Here is a 23,580-nt window from a genome sequence, read left to right on the forward strand (position 1 = left end):
TTGATTCTTTGTACTCAGGCAGCCTGCCTGTGTCACAGAGGCAAAGGATTTATGGACATGCTTGCATCTTTTGCTGAGTAGGACCTTCCATGTGTTTGAAGTTATTTGCCTTGCTCAGTCACAGCCAGCAGTGAACAGCATTTTTACACTGCTGAGAAAGAGGGTGGCTAAACAAAATTGATACCTTATAATATCAATTTGGACCAAAAAAAAGACTAGGAGCCATAATACATAAAAATGGCTTTAAAAATCTGAATTGCAGCTGCCATCAAACCATACACAGCTGTTTGTGGTCTCAGCTGGCTCTTGGTGTTCAAATGGAGGGTTTAAAACAGAGACAAGCATCTGCAGGAGGCAGCTTGTTTAAGGTTAAGTGGGTAAATCAAGTTCTTCAGATCCCTCTCTCCCTACAGAGTAGAGAGGGAACCTAGATGATAAGATTTGACTACACACCCAATTTTTATTGTGATAAAACGAAGCCAGATTAATCCCACACTAAATACAGAAGTCTCATCACAAAGTCCTGGCCAGCAAATCTTTGAGGTGTGCTCATTTAGGCAACAGCAGTCATTGTCCCCTGGCCAGTCTCCTGCTCTGGGGTGGCACTTTTACATCTGGAGGGACTCTCCAGCAGCTGAGAGTCCTGGCTCCATTTCCTGAGCTCTTGTATTCACTCCTCTCTTTCTCTTCCTTCAAGTCAGCCTCCGGCAGTTGTGCTAAAAACAAAATTCTTGACACACTACGACCAGATAAATCCTGCTGGAGCCATCCCTGCAGGGCAGGGTGGCAGTGACAGGTTCTGAGCTTTTGCAGCATTGGAGTTTGGGGCTGTTTATGACTTCTGAGCAGCGCACTGCCAGCGTGACAGAGCGTTCTTCTGTGGGTATGAACTCAGCAGATGGCTACAAATGGCTGAACTGAGCCTAAAGCCACGCTAGAAATGAATTGACAATCACAGCTGAAGTGTTCTGTGTGGCTTTGCAATTGACCCAATGCTGTACAAAGAGTTACAGAGCTCATCTCTTGCTAGTAACCAGAGAAATGGCACTGTCAGCTTGCTTCCCTTGGAGCACAGGTCAGAAAAAAACAAAAAAATAATCCCCTTACCAAGCTAAACAGTCACTCTCATACACACACACACTTTACCACAGCAAATACTTTAGCAAGAAAAAATACCATTCATCTGCAGAAGCTAGATAGAAATAACAAGAGAAAATATCAGCAGCTTGTCTATTCATCTATTGCCAGTTTAGAGAGCACAGGGACACCACAGGATAATCAAAGTGCAGAGCATCAGGTTCCACTTGGATCTGAAAACAAAACAAACCTGTACTTGAGCCTGAGTGAACAATCTTTCAGGGATAGCCATAGCCACACTGCAGTTATGGCTCAGGAAGGAAGGGTAGTAAGCATAGAATGTGGAAACTGCTGCTCTGGATTTAGACTTGGGTTTTCCAGACACACCATGACTCCTGTGACCAGCGAAGAAAGGGTGGTGGCTGTTTGCAGCTTTTTTTCTGGGGAGCTGAGAGGCAGGGGGTGATAGAAAAATGACCAGAATAAGGCAGACCCTTTGTTTAAGGTGAGCAGCAGCCCAATGTGAAGTCACAAAACCAGATTTGGAAGGTTTTAGTTTTGTTTTTGTTTTGTTTATTGTTTTTGTGGGGTTTTTTTTGTTTGTTTGTTTGGGGTTTTTTTGGTTTTGGTGGGGTTTTTTTGTTTGTTTTTTTTTTTTTTTAGTGAAGTCACAAAACCAGATTTGGAAGTTTTTGGTTTTGTTTTTGGTGGTGTTTTGTTTTGGGTTTTTTGTTGTTGTTGTTTTTTGGGGTTTTTTTGTTTTATTTTGGTTTTGTTTTGTTGGGGGTTTTTTGAGGGTTTTTGTGTTGGTTTTTTTTTTTTTTTTTGTTTTTGTTTTTGGGTTTGGGTTTTGTTTTTTTTTTTTTTTTTTTTTTTTTTTTTTTTTTTTTTTAGGTTTTTTGGGTTGGTTTTTTTGTTGTTTTTAGGGTTGGGTTTTGTTTTTTTTTGATGAAGCCATCCCAATTTAAAATTTCAAAACCTCTCTAGTAGTCTCAGAATTTTGAAAATACTTAAGGCCACTTTGGGTCTAATCCCCCTTAGAAACATTTACAGATGTGGAACAAAGAATTAGGATTCCAGAATAACCCCTATCTACAACTAAATTCATTGTTCTCTTATTATAGATCAACATGGGGGGGAAGAGAAAGTCTGGTTCTCTTCCTCCATTTTCCCTTACATTGCTTTGTGATTACAAATTAATTTAACAACCACTTTGGTCTCCAATTTTTCTGACAAGTGAGAACTCTTAACTTCCTCCCAGCTGTGCTCATTGTAGATAATGCAAGTAGCAAAGCATTGCATTCTGCCTTTAGTTCACTTGTGCACTTATGAAGGGTATACATGCTCCCTATTAATTCAAAATTGAGGCATTTTCCCCTCTTGTAGCACCCCCCAGGTCAGTCTGTACCACTCTGTCATACTCTCAGCATGTAGTATGAAGTTCAGCTGCCTCCAGTCAGTCCAGCTCAGCTGCACAGCTCTGCTGGAATTGTTTTCTCATGCTGCAACATCAGTCCTCCCATTCTGTTGAACACCAGGAATCTTCTGTGTAACTTCCTAGTGCAGCCTCTGTAGCTGTTCAGAAGCTGTTTCAGCATCAGAAGTTTCTATTACAGACTTCCATTGTTGGCAGATGTGAAGCCACAATTTTGGAGCTGAAGGACTGAGCATGAATGAATTTGTCCTTCATCACCCAAAGCCACACCTCCACTGTGTTCCCTCTCATCTTCCAACGGGGCACTTTGCAACACCTCACAGATTGCTTCTCACCATGCAAGGAGAGACTTCTTTCTAATAATCAGAATCTTCAAAATCTACCTGAATTTATCACTCATTTGTTCACCCTGCCTTCTCCTTCAGCTTTGTCATGAGGTGATCTGTTCCTCCTCCCTCCTGGGATGGAGTTGCTGGTGGAAGCTCTGCTGTGAGAGCTCTCACTCTTAATTGCTGGATGCTGTGTGTGTTCTTAGGATAATGTGTACATGGAGTTTATCTTTCTCTTCCTTTCCCCCTACTTGTTCTTTTTGGAATTCAGCAGGGGATCCAACCAACACCCCCGCCTGGCATATGTTCAGCTCTGATCATTTTACCATTTGTTCAGGCAGAAGTTTGCTCTCAGTCTTGTCCCAGAGAACAAGGATTGACTGGAGAAGGGTCCTTTAGGTGGAATTAAGGGATTTGAGGCAATGTGATATGTTTCCTGTGCCCTTTTATCACTTTCTGTTATTACATACAGGCTCAAGAGGGAAGATGCATTTTAATTAAAGCACAAGGTTCATCTGGCATGTGTTTGGCTACATCCACAAGGGATGGCTAAACCTTAATTGCAGAGGCTCCATTAAGATCTGAGCTGGAGAAGGGAACCAAAATCATATTTTCTTTCAGCAGAATTATGCTTTTTGACATAAAAATACTATAAAATGTAGAGTGGAGAGAAACCAAACTGCCTGGTATCTGCCTGGCTGCGAATTCCTGTTGTATTTGGGGTGCACATGTGCAGTGAGGATTAAAAACAGGGAGAAATGCCATCCTAGAAGTCCTTAGTTTTAAACTTTGTAAACATCAAGTCCTCTGAATCACTGTGCTTGGGTGTTGCCCTCTACACTAGAAAGGTGGGCTAGAAGTATTCATTTAGCAATAATTTATCAAGTGTTGGACATGTTAGCAGTGGGATACATTAGATATGAGCCTTACTGAAATTAGCATTCTGGAATCTCCTTAATGCTGTTGTAGTAGCAGATTGTGTGAAGAAATATTTCCTTCCAGGTTATTAACTTCAGAATGGCAGCAAAACATGGTGGGCTGTACATACCATAATGATGTTTGCTTTAAGAAATCCCACCCCCACGTTCTGCATTTGTGGGCAGAGATGGGAGAAAATACTCCTCCCTTTAGAGCTGTCTCCCAGAGCAAAGAAATGTGGAAGTTCATTTATAAAATATGACTAGAGGATTGTTATTACTGGCTTTTTGAGACTCAGAATAGCAACAGGGCTGGGGACACTATTCATAGAGCAGAGTGCCAGAAATGATGTGTTAACCTGAATCACAAACCATCAATTATTGAGAACTGCAGCTTTTGCTGTCTTTTTACATGTTAAAATATTCCTTTTTGCGTGGAAAATCTTAACTATACAGATTTGCATTTTTTTTTCCCATGGAGTATTTCTTCTGAGGAGTGTTTATTAAGGGATGATCCTTACACAACCTGTGGGAAAGTGTAGATAAAAACAAAAGCCTCAGAAATAAATATCCTTATTTTCCCAAAGTCTTTACATTTTAGTCAGAAGGCTGTAACATTTTTGTTCACACTTTTGAAGATCATGACAAACAATCCTTTCCTCTTGCAGTCAGCACTGAAGTCTGTGCCTGCTCCAGAATTCACTTAGGAAAAGCTGAGGATGTGCTTCCCTAAGTTCTTTAAGAATGTCTTTACCTATTTTGTTTCAACTCTAGCAGCTAATAATGATAGCTAGAAGTTCCAAGGAAGCATGTTTTGCAATGCTATTTATTTCTCATGTGCTTTCTGTGGTTGTAGCACTGCAAGACTGTAGCCAGATGCTGAAGATCCTGAAATCTGGATTCCAATGCTGTCTTTTTTGTGAGGCTTGGACTCACTACAGCCAGAAGACTGCAGAAATATTGTCAAGCTGAGACCATCAGCCCTTTGGCTGTTCTGTGCTTTTTCAAAATTAATTCCAGTCTTAGGTGAATCCACAGGTGTTCTGTCTGAAAAGGTCATCCTGGCTTAGTCATTCCTTTTAAGTGCCTAAGATTAAGTAAGATAAATCATGGTGAGAATGAGTCATCACATGATTTAGAATGAAATTAGCATTATTGGCCACCAGGACAAAATATATCAGAGTGTAGTAGAATCATTCATGAAACAGTATTTCACCCAAGAGGTCTGGATGTAGTAGTGTTCAATATTTTCTTGTACTTGCATGGATGTTATTTTTGTACCACATCATACAGGAGGGGATCAGAATGGTGCCTGAGAAGTAGATCCTCGTAGCTTTAAAATTTGCTCCTGATTACTTTGAAAATTCTGGGAATGCTGCAGGATTTACTCTGCAAAAGCTGATCAAAGTCAGATTTGTTTGGGATTTTAGTTCCGCTTGTCTGGCATTAGATAATGAGATGCAGTTACTAGTACTTTAATTTTAGAGAGCTGATGAGTGGCCACAGCTCCTCTTAAAGTCAGCAGAACTTGTAACTGCTTGCACTTCTGGTAATTGGGTTCTGGCACAATGTGTTTCAGAATGAGACATTCAGAAGCTAGAGTGCTTAAAATCAGTAGCTGTTTTGCAGCTTTGATCTCTTCCTCATGTGTAAAACTCATTCTGTTATATGGAAATAAACCGAGGATATAAACTTCTGGAAAGAGGACTCTGAGCTCTGCTGCACACCATTTATTTTCCTATTACTCTTTGGATATTGTTTGTTTGACATGTTGTATATCTCCTTGCCTCCCCTGCCTTTTTATTTTAATTGGGACCTGGGTATTGGCTGGAAATTCCATGAACATGACTCATCCCTGCACTGGAAATGACTGTGAACAGGCATCACATTGCGGGATTTACTTCCCCCCTCCTTTTCTTTTTTTCTCCTAAGTGCTTTATCGTGGCACGAGCTTGTAATAATAAACTAGGAAGGAAGTTGGAGCTAATCATTTGGTTCTGAATGCACAAGCCCTGCCAAATTTCCCCACAGGCATGAAACAGCCGCTCAAGCTGTGACACCAGCAAATTAAATCCTGGAGGTAGCTGACCAGAAGTAATGAAATGTGTATTTACCATACTGATGCTGTCAGTCTTAAGACACACTGGCTTTGCAATCTAGTTAAGTGGGGCACGTTTGTCACTTCCAGTGGTGCTTAGAGAAAATACTCAGCTTTTTTCTTAGCCTTCTCTTCAAAATCACAAGCCCAGTGCTGGCTGGTAACCCTGACCTTGTACAACTTGAAGGAAGGATGGCCAGAGTGGTCTGTTCTTTTTAAAACATACCCCAAAGGAGATAACATATTCCATATTCCAAAGGAGATAAATGATTTCGTCTCATGACATGTTAATTGTCAGCTCTTTTTATTGATCTCTGATCTGTCACTCCAGTCTTAGAAGATGAAATTAAAGGCTAAAAGTTATTTCAAGAACCAGTGGATAATAAAGAACAGATGTCTGGCACGTACCGTGTGTCGCCTGCATGCAGCAGCTGGAAAGCACACAGAGGTGTGGAAGAGGGACACGCAATCACTGGAAAGGGACCACTCCAGAGGAGGATGCATCCTGCAGAGGGGCACAGTGATGGGCTGGATGGGGCACAGGGCTGCTAAGGAGATGGCCTTCAAAAAATGCATCATGGCAGCAGTGCTTCCAGAGCATCTGGACACGGGCACACAGATGAGGGAAACGATAATTTCACAGTGCTTAAGGCGATAGAGGACTCAAAAAAAGCTATTTACCTCAGGCAGGTGTCATAGGTAACAACAGGAAATGTCTGAGAGTTTTATTTAGCTGGCAGAGGCACTCTATGCTGATTGTGTGGGAGCTGTTGAAGAGGGCTTGTGAACCATTTGCTGGATGGTGCTTGCTGTGGATTCACAAAAACATTGAGAGGAGAAAAATCAAAGCATGGTCTTCATCATGGTTAATACAATACCCATGGAAGAATCAAAGAGTAAAATCACAACCCATATGAGCGTTGCCTGATATCTAATTATATCCTAGGAATGTCTATGACTCTGCAATTATATGCTTAATTTCCAGCTGTACTTGATTAGCATAGCAAATGATTTATAGTATCCAGCTATAAGGAACTTGCTTTGAACTGTTTGTTGGCACATATAAATTCATTTGGCACTTTGGGCTGGTTCTTTGTAGCCAGGTAGGCACGTGGAGTCAGAGCTGTGGAATCCAGTGCCAAGGCCAAGGGAAGGCCAGAATAATGTCAGAGACAACACCATTCTTTCTCCTTTAGTGAAACATTCAAATGCAAGTCTGTGGAAGGTGAATACCCACAGACTTCACTGGGATTACACATGAAATGCAAGCTTAGTGTGTAGAAATAACCTTGCTGAGTAATTTCTTGGTCTTGGAAGACAACATGGCTTCTGTCATACAATAGGGCATGAGCTTCTGGAAAGCCAGGTCACCTGTGCCTTCCTTCTCCTGTCTTCCTGCACCAGGAGGGCTGAAGTAGGATTGATTCCACATTTTCTTAGTGGAAAGAAAATGGGGAGGAAGAAGGATAAGAGAACCTCTACTTGGTTTTGACCAGATCTAAGCATAATCCCCAGTTAAATGTTCAAGTCTGTGTGAATCCAAATGCTAGACTGGGATTTAAGGCAAAATACAACCACTTGAAATGTAGAATTTTGATCTACTCAAGGGTAAGCCTGTTGAATTCAGCTCAGGCTGGGGAAAACACATGGGAGCTTTTTTGTAGTTGTAGTCTTACATTATAAACCTTTTGGAACAGTCATTTTGCCATCTGTGAAAAATTACCCAGATTTCCAAACCAAAATATTCTCCCACTGATAACACTGGCAGATACAATTTTAACAACTTAAAAGTAATTTTTTTAAAGTCTAACTAAAGCAAACCTCAAGTCAGCAGCTGAAGTGGCATTGCCGTTCTTTTTAATCTCAGGCTTGGAGCTGTCTAGACAGGTTATCCTCTTTGGGTTGGGCTGATTATGTGCTTTGTGCCTTGTTCTGCTCTTGGATCAGATGGGAGGGTTTGCTTAGGGCCTTTCTCCCCAGCCTGTGGCTTTGCCCCTAGGGTGGTATAACCTTAGGTACACTGTAAATGTCAAAGCCCAGTGATAATACCATCAATACATGTAAAGAAAAACTGCTGCTGGTTTAAATCTTACACTCCTAGAACCTCTTCTTTATCTTATTTATCCTTGGTGGGTTTATTTATGTCGTTGTTGTGGGGTTTTTTGTCTTTTTTTTTTTTTTTTTTTTTGAGGGTTTTTTTTTTTTTTTTGGGGGGGGGTACCTGTGGTTGTTGTGGGGTTTTTTGTCTGGTTTTTTTTTTTTTGGAAGGTATTTTTTGAATGTCAGGAGTTGGCAACACCAGGTGTGTGAATTTCAAATAGGCATCCTGGTTCTTGCAGCATAAATCCCAGAAATATTGTTTTCATGGAAGAACAAGCACTAAACAAAACCACAAGAAAATAGGAGGTAGTCAGGCTGCTAGAATTAATCTATGGAGGAGGTCTCTATCTTTCTCTGGTACAGAAACAACTTGATCAAAGAAGTTGCAAGCTAGCCTTGCTTTTCCACCTTTCCCTGAGAGCTCTCAGCCTGTGAAATATGAAGGGAAAAAATACTGTGGAGTTGGGAACTGAAAATACCAGATATTACAGTTTTCATGGGGGGTAAAATAATTATAAGCTGTGGTGTGGTCTAATAAACAAAAAAGCAACTCTTAAAGTAAGCTTGAACTTTTCATTAAGTAGCATGAATCTGTTTTGAAATTCCTGTAGAGAACAAGTGCTTCTCCTGACAGCTGGTTTGAAATTAATAAAAAGGAAAGTGTTTTCAGCTGGCAGTGGCTTAACACATTCATGATACATGAAAACAAGGTTAAATTGCTCCTTTCTCTCTACTACTAATAAAAGAAATATTGAAAATTAACTTCTGTAGCTTAGGAAATAAAAAAGTGCCAGCCTAAACTATGGACAGTGGTGGGAGCTGCTTAGCACTTGCTGAAATTGGCAAGTATAGTTCATACAATACCCATTTGGAAAAGCTTAGGCAATACCAAAAAATATTCTTCAGTTGTAGGCTTTCAGAATATATTGTGTTGAGGAATATATGATCCTGTTTCTGCAATATAAAAGAGACTTGATTTATTCACCTCTTTTTTTGGGTGGATATTTAAATGACATTGAGGCATTTTTGGAAATCCTCTTGCCCCGATACCCTTTACAATCTCATCCTTCTTCTGCTCTACTTCACCTTTCCTCAGGAAAGGATGACAGAGGCTTTATTCCTCAGGATGTAAGGAATGGACTATGTGGAGTATCAGAAAGGACACAGCAGGACCCAGCCTCTGCTGCAGAGAGCCTGGCCTCTGATAATCAGATACCTGTGAACTCTGGCTGACTGAATTGCAGCCTCAAATAATTATTCCTGTTTGATGTTAACTCTCCAGTTGAATATACGACGTAACTTTATTCCAAATTAACATGAGTATCTTGTGAATAACAGGGGAAATAGGTGAAAGTAACATACTAGATTTTACCTCAACGAACTCTTTATTCTTGTCTTGTAGAGCGCAGAGCCTTTCCAAGTTGCTGTCCGAGAAGACAATTGTATTGTTGTGTCCCTGGAGGCATCAGACGTGGTGAGCTCGTCCTCTGTCTATGTTGTGAAGATAGCTGGAGAATCCAAGAACTACTTTTTCCAGTTTGATGAATTCAATAGCACTTTACCTGCCCCTGTGGTGTTCAATGCCAAATACCATGGCCTGTATTACATCGTGACTCTCTTGGTGGTCAACTCAAATATGGTTTCCAAGTCAGCGAGATCAATCACTGTGTTAACCAGTAAGTAACATCTTATTCTTCTTTTCTTCTCCTTCATGTCATTTTTTTTTTTCCCCAGAAGTTCTTGTGAAGAGGGTTGGTTTGTTGTTTTTTTTTCAGTGTGTGTGGGATGCATCCCTGTGTGAAAACTGTAGGGAAGAAGTATTGACAAGGTGTGAGTGAAAATTCACAAGGTGTGGGTGGAAAGAAAGGAGAGACTTTGGGTTTCCTTTTCCCTGGCTGGCCCTTCCTGAACACTGAGGTGTAAAATACTAAAACAGAGTGATGAATAAACGCCCCTTTTCAGATGTTCATCCTAAACCCTTCTAACCAGGAATTCCAAAAATCTAGAAAAGGGCACGACAAGTGTTGACTGACATTTCGGTGTAAGTGCTTCTCTAATTTAATGAGTTTTATTCTGCTTTAAATGCTGTAACATTGTTCTTTGACTGCTAATATATGGAAGCAATACTAGGAAAGCAGACACCAGTCACCAAAACCACGTGTTTTGCCAGTACAGCTGAAGGTGTTTGTGATGGAGAACACACTTCTAGTAGCCTGTCTCTTACTATTTCCAGGTGCATTGATCCTGGGGAATATGTGTGATTTTCTTTGCTCTGTCACTGTACCACAGATTTCCAGCTGTGCTTGTGGCTCTGAGGTTCTATTTGCCAGCCCGGAAATTGAAAACAATTTTTAGAATAGAAAATTTTTTCTTGATTTGGAAGATGACAAAAATCTGTTTGGACAGAGCCAGACTAATTTTTCAGATTTTTTTTCCCCTAAATTCCACATTGGATTGTATAGGTAGTTTTAATTGTATTACATCTGAGGAATTGTTATTATTTTTTGTACCTGTATTCTTTTGACAATGAGGAAACACTATCCACAGTAATAGCATTCAAAGCATGTTAAAGTAGGTTCCTGTGTTATTGAGTGGGGTACCTAAAATTCAGGAGTAACAAGATTTTGCATCATCTATACATTCTTCAGCCTTCCCTTGTGTGCTCAAGTTGTGCCCAGATGAGGAAAACCAGGAAGGGTCCCATGGGAAAAGTATCATGTTGTTGGGTAATACAAGAACTGAACAATTTAGGGCTTCAGCCTGAATTTCCTTTCCTTTGACTGCTTTAACCTTGTAAGCAAAGTAGTAATTTTAATGCCATTTTCTATTTTATGTTTGTTTTCTTCAAAGAAAATAACTAAAGCATCTGTTGTCATATACAACTGGAAGAAAAATGCCTCACTATGTATTCTTTGTGCATTTTGGGTGCTGCATTTGCAGTTGTGCGGCAGAACTCATTGCTCTTTCATTTCCAGAGCCCACGAGGGTCTCTGGTAGCAGAGAAGGTGTGATCCAAGCTGGCAGATGGTGCACACACTCCTGTGCAGGGAATCTCTGAAGGAAGAGGAAAGCCAGAGTCACTCAGCCCACCAAAGCCAGCTCCAGGCTTCCCATTTCTGGCTCAGGGGGGTTTCCACAAGGTGTTCTGGAAAAGCGTGAGGCTGGGGGCTCCAAGGGCACGTCCTGTGTCACTCTCCCTCCTCCAAGGCTCGATGGTTTCACCACCTGTCTGATGGGGTGTGCTGGCAGCATCTTGGGCTGTCCTGCTGCTCCCCCAGACCTTGGAAGGACCAGGGATCCTGGCACTCAGCCTGTGCTGCCAGTGGGAGTCATGTAACAGAGACAGAACTGGGAATTTCTCTGGTTTTGCCTCAACAGAGAGACAACCACGTTCTTGGGAATGAAAGGGCAGCGTTGCAGGATGCTGCACTGAACTCCAAAAGTAGGCTGCAAATGGTGAGCTTTGGAAGGGAAAGGATCCAATCTCCTCTGTGATATTTTCTGTCAGGCAGACTGATGAGTGCTGGCTCTCTTGTAGCAGCCTTTGCTCCTAAGTTCATCTTTTGGAGCACAAGGCTACAGAACCGAAAGTAAATTTGGAATGAATTTCAAATTTACAGCGTGGCAGGGTGGCAGCGTGGCAGGTTGGAAAATACCTCTTATTTCAATACCCTTCAAGTTTTGAGAAGGGATCTTAAAACTCCTGTTGTGACCCCTGGTTTCTCCTACAAAAATGCATGAGCTGGTATTTGGTTTGTTGCTGAATTTTTTCTTTTCTCCCCCTCTTATTGGTATTGCCCACTTCCTGTTTGTCATAATTTTATGACTATCAATTAACTTGATTTTTTTTGGCAGATAATAATTAGGATAGATGTATATTTTTCTTTTTGCCCTATGCTCTCTGTTTAATATTCTTGGTTTATTTAATCATGCAAAAACATGTAACTATCTAAATTTTTCCATCTATAACTTACACATGAAAGAATGGCACATTGCAATTATCTTCCAATACAAATTAATTCCTGTTCTAACTCCATTGGTGTCAGGAGAGCTTTACCAGTGGCAGATTGACCCCATTCATTAGCCTGCCACAAAATAAATCAAGCAGGATAGCCAGTGATGCCAATGTGGTTATTCCCAAGGCAGTGCTCACAAGAGCTTTTTGGGATATCCTGGAGTCTGCAAAGGAGATCCAGCTTTTCAATATGTGATAGAGGTTTGAGTTTCACACAGAGCTTTGTGTACCCAAAAAGTCCTCCTCAAAACAAGACCAAAGTGCCTCAAAGACATTGGCTACTTAGAAATTCAGTGAGAGTTGTGAAAGACCTCTGCTTTCTGGTGGTAAATCCTGATGACATTTCCTTTCTCCTGTTCATATCTCCCATCAATATACTACCTCAAAGGGAATTGGCAGGAAAAGACTTTAGAAGACTTTTGTTTTACCCTTTAAAGGTTTCTGGCCAGAAAAGCACTGAAAAGCTAACAAAATATATATTGTATACATTATATATAGGCATATATAAGTGTAACTCTTCATATAAATATATGAGCATAAATATGTACATATAAAAATACAAAATCATGTCACAAAAATATACCTGTAACATAGAATCATAGACTCATTTAGGTTGGAAAATACCTCTGAGATAATCAAGTTCCACTGTTAACCCAAAACTGTCAAGTTCATCACCAGACCATGTCCCCAGGTGCCACCTCCACATATTCTTTGAACACTTCCAGGGATGGCAACTCAACCACTTCCCTGGGCAGTTTATTCCAATGCCTGACCACCTTTTCAGTGAAGTTTTTCCCCATATTCAATGTAAACCTCCAGTTTTGTCAGGCACAATTTGCCCTTAACGAAGCCATCCTGGTTGTCTTGGATCACCTCCCTGTGTTGCATGTGAGCATGTCATCCATGCACATATTCATGTGTACGTGTTCCATTGTTAATTTGGTCATTTTCTACAGGACTGCACAGTTCTGCTTGTCTCTGATTTGAAGAATTTCAGGGTTTTCTCATGCTAATCAAAAACACCACAAGCTGTAGAATTTCCTCATTTAGGCTCTGTGGTGCAGATTGTTGCAATGAAAAGGATGAGCTATTTGAAAACTCTGAGATAAGAAACCTGTAATACGGAATTTTAGCACAAAATAGCCCTTTTTGCTTCTGATTCTGTAGCAAAATTGTGTTCAGCAAATTTGGCTCAGTACATCACTGAAGGAGAAAAATGTGGAAACCATGACTGCTTTTTAAAGATCCATGCAATGGTTTTGACAAGAATAGTTGTGAGAATCTCACCCTCCTGGCTGGATTCCTGTGAGTGCAATTGTGCTGTGCCTGTCAAAGTCACCTTCCTTCCATTCTTCAGCCTGGGCAATGTTGAAGTAGTTCTGGTATCTCACAGAACTCTTTCGGGCTTGCTTTCCTCTGCTCTTGGAGCTTTGACTTTTAATGGGGATGAAATTTAAATTGTGTCATTTATTTGGTGTTTTGTAATGCTTGACTGAAAATTCCATCTTATTACTAATTGATTTTAAAGTAGTTTATGAAATAAATTAAGAGCACATCTGTAAAATCAGTGACTGATATTCTCACCCACTCATCCTGCATTTTCCCAGCTTGAAGCCTTATATTATTCTTCTCAGGCTGAGTCATAGCATCTTCTTTTTTTTTTTTTTTTCCATATGCACTGTCAACTTTACATTGTGAAGGAAAAAGTTTTTATACATTTGGAGGAATGGGGAAAGCAGTTCATTGCAAAACTAATGTGTGCTGCAGGAAAAAAATGCGTCTCTGCTGGGAATTGGAGAAATCTGGATCTGAGGATCTCTGGTAGTTCAGAGCACCTCTGCCCAGCTTTTATTTTAGCCGATGCTTAGGAGTTCTGAGTGGTAAAATGTCTCATTGTTTCAAAAGCTGATGGCTCCTTACATACATGACTGTGAAATATATTCCCTTTAGGGGGAGTTCTGCCTCTGTGTCTCCTACAAAAATATTCTCCTCGAGAGGCCAACAGCTGCTGCCTGGGACTCTGATCTCCAGCCCTCAGAAAGTAATTGGCATTACACCCAGTTAATGCTCTGTTGTCATCGTGCCAGATGCTGCAGGAAGTGATTCAGCAGGTCCAATCCTTTCCTCTGGCTTCTTAATGGATCAGGGTTCTTTAACTCAGAGCTTCAGAGGTTTTTTTTTTCCTTAATGAAATGTGAAGCTTTAGCCCTTCATGGTTTTCTTTCTTAAAGGATGATGTGAAACACCTTTAAAAAGACAGTCCTGACTTTGAAATATAACTCACAACAGCATCTAGGTCCATTAGTGCTCATCTTCTCCCAGCAAATAAACCATGTTATCTTATCCTCTTTTTAGGGTGAAAAAACTTCTCCATCAGAATCAAAGAAACAGAAAGAACTGCAGCCTGCTGTAATTTGCATAGTAAGGAGGATCTAAACAATTGGCCTAAATCTGTTCAAGAACAATAGATATGCCTTTGTTCTTGTGAAAACATTATTTTTTAGGTTGTGTCATCTTTTTATTTATCACCTTATGTGGCCATGTAGAAATTGCACTATATGTCATCATTGCTCAGGTATTATTTTCACTTGCATTCCCCCTTCATAGGCACAATATCACTATTACCTATCATGAACTTGAACATTGTGTTCCCAAAGTATTGAACAAGAGCTTCTTTAATATCAAAGATGGATTCTTTTTAACAAGAGATAAAACAACCTAAAGTTTACAGCATAATGGAAGCTTTACCCTGGCTGTGCCTTACTCCCAGTAATGATACAGCTACATAAATTGTGTCATCCTGGGGAGAAAATTACATAATTCACGACTTCTTTCTGTAAATAAAGGGACTTACCCATGGGGTTAGGTCTCTCCATTAATGGGGCATCTTTTTTATAAAAGTCACAATATGGAGGTAAATAATGATTAATCTGGGTTCCAGTGTAAGAAGCAAGAGATCTCAGTCCCACATGTAATGCTGTATTCTAAGCTACAGCAATAATCAATTCAATTTGTAGAGTGACCCAATCTTCACATATTGCAAACAAATTGATTTGCATTGAAACATGGTACTTACTTTCACAGCACTTTCCCCCCCCTCCCCCACTGAATTGCAAATATTAATGTGTCTGACACAAACTGGATGCATTAATGGAGGATTTAGCATTCAGAATTTTCCAGGGCATTGGAGGAAGGTGTTAGGCACATTTATTATGCTGTCTTGATGCTTGTGTAATACAAGTTATATGCAAAATGCAAAATTCTGGGAAGTCCAGGATAAACAGAGAAGTTGAGTTTCCTGTAAACAGATAAAATGAGACAGCAGCTGCTATAGAAGCAGCAGATTCTGAGAAACTATGAAAAATGGCAAATTCAGGTCTTGATCCTGCAGACTTGTCTATGTGTGTATAATATAATCTCCAAGTCTAAAAATAAAGAGATTGTAAGTGAAGAGGTACTTTAAACTATTAGAGGGACAGTGAAATGCTCTAAATCCCTTCTGTAATATCACTTCAATGTAGTACAGGGCTTTTATAAAGCTCTAAGTATTAAATTTCTGTGATTTCACTTTATTTAGGCTATTTCTTGACAGTCACTGAAATATGTGACAAGCTGGATCCTAAACACTGAAAATAATAAAATTAAAAATACCAGACTGTTTATGCTCTGAATTATAAATATAGATAGTAAAGAGTGGCATTTTGCATATTCTTTAATTTTAATAGCCCTAGGAGCAGTTAGTAAGTGAAAGACAGAACATGATGGTTATCTGCTGAGCATTCTTTTAATTTCACAGTGTGCAAATAGCTTTTGATGTGAAGATTTGGTGCTGAAGGAAGTAAGATAATGGGAGGATCTTTAAATTGCATTATGTCACTCATGCAGCTCTGCTAACATCAGCCATGAGCAAGGGGAGGATAGTGAGCGGAAGATAGCGACACAAAAGAGAGTCTGTGGTGATTACCACTTAATTCAATTGTTGCTTAATTAAATCAAAGCATCAGGAGGAAAAAATCATCTGGATTAAAAAGGAATATAGCTTCCATCCTTTATTTGATTTGTTGTAGGAGGGAATAAATGGGGTAATTGAATCACTGGCACAAGAAAGTTTCAGTAATTCTTTCAGAAATGAGGAGACCTCAGATGTGAACGAGATAGCAGCAGAGAGCCCAGGGCACACCCGCCAACGTGGGAGATGACTGCACATAAGCACTGTGCTATTTAGAGATTGTTATTGACATTTAAACCACTCTGGTGTGCTGGGTGAGCTGTGATATGAACCCTCTGGCCATGTGGGGAGTCATTTCCACTATTTATTTCGGAATAAGCGATGGGAAGAGCGTCGGCAGAAAGAAGAGGGTGGGCTTTGTTTCCTGTGCTCTGCTTTACTCCTGTTTATTTCTGGGCTATATTGAAATGTCAGCAGAATTTTCACAGATCCCATCACTGAAGTTCCCTGTTGGTATCTGTGAGGTGGGGAGTTTCTCTTTGTAAGTGGTTAATGTACAAATATACTGATATACATCTGATGGAGATAATGCCATGAGAAATAGTTTAATAATCCCACACTCTCACATTTCCATGCTCTGGCAAAGTTAGAAATGATGACACATTGGTTTTGGTGACAGATTCTGTTTGCATCTATGGTTTTATTCCCAGTCGTTTTTTCTTCTCTGTTCCTCATCACTTAGAAACTTAAAGCTGTAATGAAAGTACTCTGCTGGTCATTGGGATTGAGTTTTCTCTTTCACTACAGTCTTGCTTTTCCATCTTTGATTAACCTACTCCACCTCCTGTGGGATAATTCCACTTTTGATTCTGATCTTCCCATTTCATCTGCCCTTTTTCTTGCCTGTTGTGACTATATGCTCTTTGGGGAAAAATAATTTATTAGATTTTTTCCAGGGCCTACAGCAGCAGAATTTTGGGCTCAAATGGGTCCTGTAAGGCTGTGCTAATCAACAGCCTGAATTTTGCAGTCTGATCCCTGTATTGTGCAAGAACTAAATCAACATGCTAATCTTTATAAGGATGTAGGCATAATTGCATTATCTCTATTAAAATATGTTACTATGACAAATTTCAGCTAACAGCATAATCTTGCTCGGACCTCTTAACCACAGCATAATTGGGTTGCTGTCAATTTTTTCTTGCTGAGGAGAGCCTTGAACAAAAAATGTTCTTTCTTTTAGTTTTTCTTGGGGTTTTTTAATTAATAGAGAAGGCTGATTAAAAATGTGACTTTCTTATTGTCAGCAACAATGCAGCAGTGAGCTGACGTGTCTTTCCTCATCTGATGGAGCTGCACTGGTCTGGATTTCAGATCACAGGATATTTTTCTCACTTTTTATGGCCTGAGTGCAGAGAGCAGCAGTTCCTGACCTACCTCCTTCCTGTGCACAGGCTTTCCCTTTGCTCTCCAATAAACCATTTTACTTCTCTGTACCTCTGTTATTCATCTGTAAAATAATGCTTTATTTTGTTTATTTAGAAGTTTGGCGTGGATAAACAGATAGGGATTGTGGCTTTCTCACATGGTGGGAATAGACTGTATAACTACCCATGAAATAAAGAAATGTATAGATACATTTCCAAAATAGGAAATCTTTATTCATGTAGCTTCCTTTGGCCATTACACTGATAATTTTCTCAGCTCATCTTGAAAGCTCTACATTTATGCTGAAGTCACAAGCAGTTTCAAGTGTTGTGTTGGTTTTGTCTGGGCACTTCTACATGATTGACAAGTATTAAAGATGAAAATGTTTCTGAGGTCATGACTGTGAGTGCTTAAATAATAAGTTTTTTTTTTAATGTCAAATATGGAAATTGTGCTGTTAAAGTGTAAGTGTTAAGAAAATACATTATTTAAAGAAGGGAATATAGAAATACTGGCTTTGACAATGTCCCAGTAGCTTTGCCTCATACTTCAGTGAAGCCTCAGATATCACCTGGTAGATTTAAAAGTGCCTGTGCCATACCTACAAAAGCATTTATTTTCACTGATATTGTGTATACCATACCTTCAATAATGTTTATTTTCATTGACATCGTATATGTGCAAATGACTCGGTTTGCCTCTTAATCTGCCCCTTTCTTCCTTTTTTCCCCCCTTTTGTTTGTCTATCCTTTAGAACCACTTCCTGTGAGCAATGTTTCTATCTATGATTACAAGCCATCTCCAGAAACAGGAGTGTTGTTTGAAATTCAGTACCCAGAGAAGTACAATGTTTTTACCAGGGTCAATATAAGCTATTGGGAAGGAAAAGACTACCGAACAATGCTCTACAAAGGTAGGTGGAAACTATTTCAACAAAATTTAATGCTAACTCTGCTAGAAACATCCAAAACAGTGGCCTTAGATGGGGTTTTGATTTGTATTTATATAATGATTTGTGCTTCTGGTGATGTGCTTTTATATTGTGAAGTAGGGGATGGGTCAGTGAATTGAGCAGGTGGTTCACTTGGGATTTTTAAACTGCTAGGAACCTAGTTCTAGTGATGTTCCCTTTCTTTGGGGTTTTAGAGGAAGACTCAATGGTCTGGATTTTTGTATTCAGTCTGAAATTAGCCTGGGAAGGCATCCCCACTCCCTGGTGCTTGTGTGTCACTTCAAAGAAATACAAAAGCTCCCAGGCTTTTCCCTCTGGCCAAGGTTCCCCCTTTGGTCTGTAGCTGATAGGAAAGCTCTGGGATGTCCCAGAGGAGGGAAACCCATTCAGTAAAGCAGATTGTTGGCACAGGATCAAACCTGGTGGCTCTGTGTCACCCTGCAGTGACACAGTGCTGTGCTGTGGAGTACATCAATGCAGCATCCAGTGCTGTCCCCAAGCTAATAAACCCTGTTGCACGATAGAAATTTCAATGTTCCTAAAATAATCTAGTCAAGGGCAATCAATCTAACAGTCTAGACAGTCAGCCTAAGCAAACAACCAACCTAACCACCTGAATGATCTAAACAAGAGCAAATTCTGCTTTCCTTTTTATTTGTTCGTGACTGAACCCTTTCATATTGTTTACGACAATTGTATTTGTTTACAACTTTTGCCCTGCAGTATATCTTAAGCACAGTATCTGTCTCAGGGATATAAATGGGTCTGTAAATATCCTGTGGGAAGCACCCTAAGAGGTGAGAAAGGCCTTGTGGGACCCTGAAACTCCAATGGTTTAACATCCCATAGTGGCAGTAAAATCCAAAATCAAAATTAAATCCAAAATCTTTGGGCAATCCAGTAGGTGCTGGATTGAATTTTAGGCACTGAATTAAGGATCCCAGAATAGAAGACTGGTCACTGGAAAATCTCTTTAAAGTCAGCAGAGGGAGATACACACCTCCAGAAAGAGGTCAGAGAATTTGGGAGTCCCTTTGCTTCAGTACAAAGTGGGGCTGGAAATCCTCTTCTCGGTGCTGTAAAGTGCCAGAAGTTAGGAAGGATAAAGTCTGGATCATGGCAGAAAATACAGTTGACCTCTTTGCAGAGAACAAAAGGGACACCAGCAGTAATTTTTCTCTTCTACAGCTAATAGATGGTTCCGGGGACTGTGACACTAAAGCTGCTGATAAATAAAAGAGTCAGCCTAAATTAGGAGATTCACTAATCACCTTGCACACAGCCAGACAGCCCTGAGCAAGTTCTCTTCAGCCCTCCTGTGTGGTGGACGTGAGCTGAGCCCTCAGCACCATTCGATTGCTGAGGGATTCCTTTGAACATCTCCCACAAATGCTGGGCCTCAGTCAGCAAAAAAGCAGCAAAAAAAAAAAGACCTTTTGCGTGCAGCAGTTAAAGGTCTGCAGGAACTGTCAGATGCTCTTTGAGATATTCAGTGTCACGTGGAGCAGGTTGCCAGATTCAGTTCCCTTGCCGGTGAAAAGCAGCTCATGTTTCTTGTGCTGGGCCTTTTTTTTTTGGTCTTTCTTTTTTCTGGTAGCAAAGTGGCTTTGACAGCCAGGAAAACAGTTGGCAAACTGAATTATTACAATTTCATGTCTCAGAGCAGGCTGAAAAATGTTTAAACATCTAAAACATTGCCCATTCACCATGTGCAGTCACATTATCAGAAAGCGAACATTTGATGCATTATCCGTTTGTTGTTTTTTTTTTTTCCCTTCCTTCTTTTCTCTTTAAACCTTCTGCAGATTTCTTTAAAGGTAAAACAGTTTTCAATCACTGGCTGCCAGGCATATGCTACAGTAACATCACATTTCAGTTGGTATCAGAAGCAACCTTCAACAAGAGCACGCTCGTGGAATACAGTGGGGTCCAGCATGAGCCCAAACAGCACAGGACAGGTGATTAAAATTCTTACACACCGTTTCTTCCAAAGTCTGTATTTCTGCTTTTCTTGCTGCTGTGGGGAGGGGACTGATCCCACAGAGAGCAGGGTCTGTGTGGGAGCACTCCTGGGAGCACGGGAGGAGGATGCTGTGGCTGTTCCATAGGCTTGTGTACGCAAACAGCGCAGAGGGAAATTTGCGTGAGTGTTTCTGTAATAAATCTTGCTTCTTACAAAATAACTTCTGCTTCATGTGAGGTATCCCGGGCCTTGTGCTAGGAATGAATTTTTATGCCACAGGAATAGCTGCACTGAGCAGACTATTGATCTGTCTCTGTTGGTCTGTCTCCTTGTGCGGTGAATCACAGCTGCACTGCTCGAGACCTTCCTCACTGTGCCCTTTTCCATCACGGAGAGGAATGTCATAGCTGCCCAACTTGGCGGCCACTCTGTGCCCTGAAGCATGAACTTTTAATTTCCAAGACAGCAATGTTGCAAAGGCTGAAAATTACATTTGTTCAGGGTCCAGAACTAATTTAATTTGGTCCTGGGATGGTGCCCAAAACTTTTTTGTTAATCTCTTGGACCGCAGACATTTATCAGGGTCCAAAGTGAAATGTACCAATGATAAAATCAAAAGGCCAAATCTTCAGATGAATACACTGGTGTTGGTCCATTGCCTTGGACAGAACTAAGCCAACTGATGCCAGCTGAGTTCTGTCCTGAGGATCTTAAATATAGTTGTTGAGATATTGAAGCATAACCAACAGGATCCTTTTTTTTTTTTCAGCTGCCCTCCCATGTCTCATTTTTCACATGAACTGCAATGAGAATGTAGAGTCTGGTTTTCTATTAGTGGCTGTGGCTGGGATGGGATTTGAACAAATTAGTGTGCTGTAAAGTGCCAGCTTAAAAGGTGCCAGGCAAAATTATTTGCAGAGGATACTCATACTGAGTGTGTAAGGAGAGGCAGACAAGCAATCTCAGTGAGACAGACAAAATGCTGTGTGTTCACCTCCTGGCATCAGCTGAAGTAACTTCTTTGCGTGCCAGAATCTTGTCTTGTGGAGACCCAAATCTTAAGATCAAGCTTTCACAAATATTAAATTTTAAACTGATGTTTAATGCTTGTGAAAAGGTGGCTGCTAAAAGCATATGAAAAGCCCTACAGCAAGGTTATTTTTTTAAATATGAGCTATGCCATATATTCTTTTTGCATGTTTAAATTCATTTCTACAGAGGTGGGCTTTTTTTCCATGATCGAGAACTTCCTGGAAGACACAATAAAGATTCACTGTTAAAAATTCACACTAGTATCCTTGCTATTAAAATGGCACTGAAGTTATATTTACTGTGACTTCACATCTACTTTACTTCCTGGCATTCTTTATTGTGACAATGCTGTGAATTTATGCTCATCTTGATCCCACTACAGTCACTTTGGTGTATGTATAGGAATAGGCAAGAGAAGGGAGGATCGTAGTAAGAACAAGTTATTTCAAACAATCCCTAGGAGAATGCTGTTTGTCTGGGGAATTAATACATTTAAATGTGCACAGGACATACCCATTAAAAGCCTGTCCCTTGCTTCTCTTTCAGTTCCTTACCCACCCCGAAACATTTCCGTTCAGATCGTGCCGATCAACAGAAACAACTGGGAGGAGCACAGCGGGAATTTCGCGGAAGAATCCTTCATCGGACCGCAGGAGATCATGAGGAAAGAGAAACCCAGCCATCCTTCTGAGAGCCCTACTGAAATCCCAGCAGCAAACACCTCTGCAGCCTGGCTTGATGAGCACTCCAACAGCAGCGAGTATGGAACCAGCTCGCAGCCATCCTGGTGGTCCAGCGAGGCCGAGTCCTCCGAGGGGGAGGAGGAGTTTGTCAACGCAGGTTCCAGGGATTATGGAGCCAGCGATGCCAACACGTCTGGCAGACCCACAGCAGAGCCCCCTCCCTTCCTTCCTGTGCAGATGGTGCTGACCTGGTTGCCCCCAAAGCCACCTACTGCCTTTGATGGTTTCCACATCAATATTGAAAGGGAAGGTAAAGCCGAGCCTTGTGCCCTTCTCATCCTCCTTTTCTGTAATTCCATTGGTGGTTGTCTCCTGTATGAATTACCAATTATCAAGTACTGTGCTTCAGAGGGCTTTGTTAGATCCCATGTATTTCTTGAGGAGTTTTTGCATTGAGCAGCATCTGCTTTTGGCTGGGCAGGAGTAAACCACAGCTTGCAGCTTTCTTTTGTTAAACAAGATTTATACTGCTGCACATATTGCCCCACTGTTTGAATAAATTCCTCTTGGATACCTTTTAATCCCACAGCTGAAACAGGATTAGCATTTCTGATGTAAATAATTCTCCTGGTGGCTGGTACCTTTCAATTTTCAATTAATCCACACTTTTTTTTCCCCTCCTGATTTAGAGAACTCCACAGAATTTTTGACAGTGAGTGAGGACACTCACAAATTTGTTGCTGAACTGAAAGAACCAGGAAAATACAAGTTGTCTGTAACAACATTCAGCTCATCTGGCTCTTGTGAAGTTCGGGGAAGTCAATCAGCAAAAACACTTAGCTTTTACATCAGTAAGTATCTCATCAAACTCATCTTTTTCTCCCTGAGCAACATAGCTGCAATTTACAGAGTTTGACCACTGTGGTATTTCTGGCACCTGCTGATGGATCACAAGGGTCTGGTCTTCAGGAATTCCCTGTGCCAGAGAAGGAAATATAGTGCAAATATGCATTAATTATAATTATAAATATTGATATAAATTTTATTGTATTAATTATAATAGTTAATATATTGCAACCTGCCTGGATGGGCCTTGGTTGTGCCATCCTGGCAGTCTTAGGAAAGCAAGTGATGTGATGGAGTCATTGTCAGTGTTCAGAAATGAAATGAGTTTCCCTTTTGCATCTCTCACAGTGAGGATTTAATTCCAAGAATTAATTTGGTGGTTGTAGAGAGCTTTGGAAATATTTAACTTTCCTACTCCTGGAGTATGTACTGGGTGGGGAATGAAGGGCAGCACAGGCTGAGAGTGTGGGAATTGCACAATTAAACACTGAACTCTGAAATTGAATGGTCTCTGAGAGAACACAGAGCAAATTACAGCAGATGAAGTGGTTCAGCCTGCTAAATTCAAAGGAGAAAAAGTAATTTATTATTTCCCTGTAGAATCCCAGACTTTCTTAACTGGAGATTCGGTAAAAGACAAAGTAATAATACACTATTGTGTAAACTAATACCGAGACTGACAATTGGATCAGCAAGTGAGACAGGTGTTGGTGAATTCAGATCATTATCCTTCTAATGGCTGTGGTCACCTTTGTA

The 23,580-nt window shown here is 40.5% G+C and overlaps 1 protein-coding gene across 1 annotated transcript in view; it reads left to right on the top strand.

Annotated features, from left to right (window-relative positions):
* PTPRO (protein tyrosine phosphatase receptor type O) overlaps positions 1 to 23,580 on the top strand; it is a 145,738-nt gene that overhangs the window by 73,152 nt on the left and 49,006 nt on the right. Inside the window, exons 2-6 of the mRNA XM_041398668.1 lie at positions 9,359 to 9,632; positions 18,103 to 18,261; positions 20,106 to 20,258; positions 21,842 to 22,288; positions 22,668 to 22,829. Coding sequence (XP_041254602.1) covers positions 9,359 to 9,632; positions 18,103 to 18,261; positions 20,106 to 20,258; positions 21,842 to 22,288; positions 22,668 to 22,829 — 1,195 coding nt within the window. The remainder of the gene's footprint in view (positions 1 to 9,358; positions 9,633 to 18,102; positions 18,262 to 20,105; positions 20,259 to 21,841; positions 22,289 to 22,667; positions 22,830 to 23,580) is intronic.

The sequence above is a fragment of the Onychostruthus taczanowskii genome, unplaced genomic scaffold (assembly GCF_017590055.1).
Source record: "Onychostruthus taczanowskii isolate IOZ18803 unplaced genomic scaffold, ASM1759005v1 scaffold15, whole genome shotgun sequence".
Taxonomy (NCBI): domain Eukaryota; kingdom Metazoa; phylum Chordata; class Aves; order Passeriformes; family Passeridae; genus Onychostruthus; species Onychostruthus taczanowskii.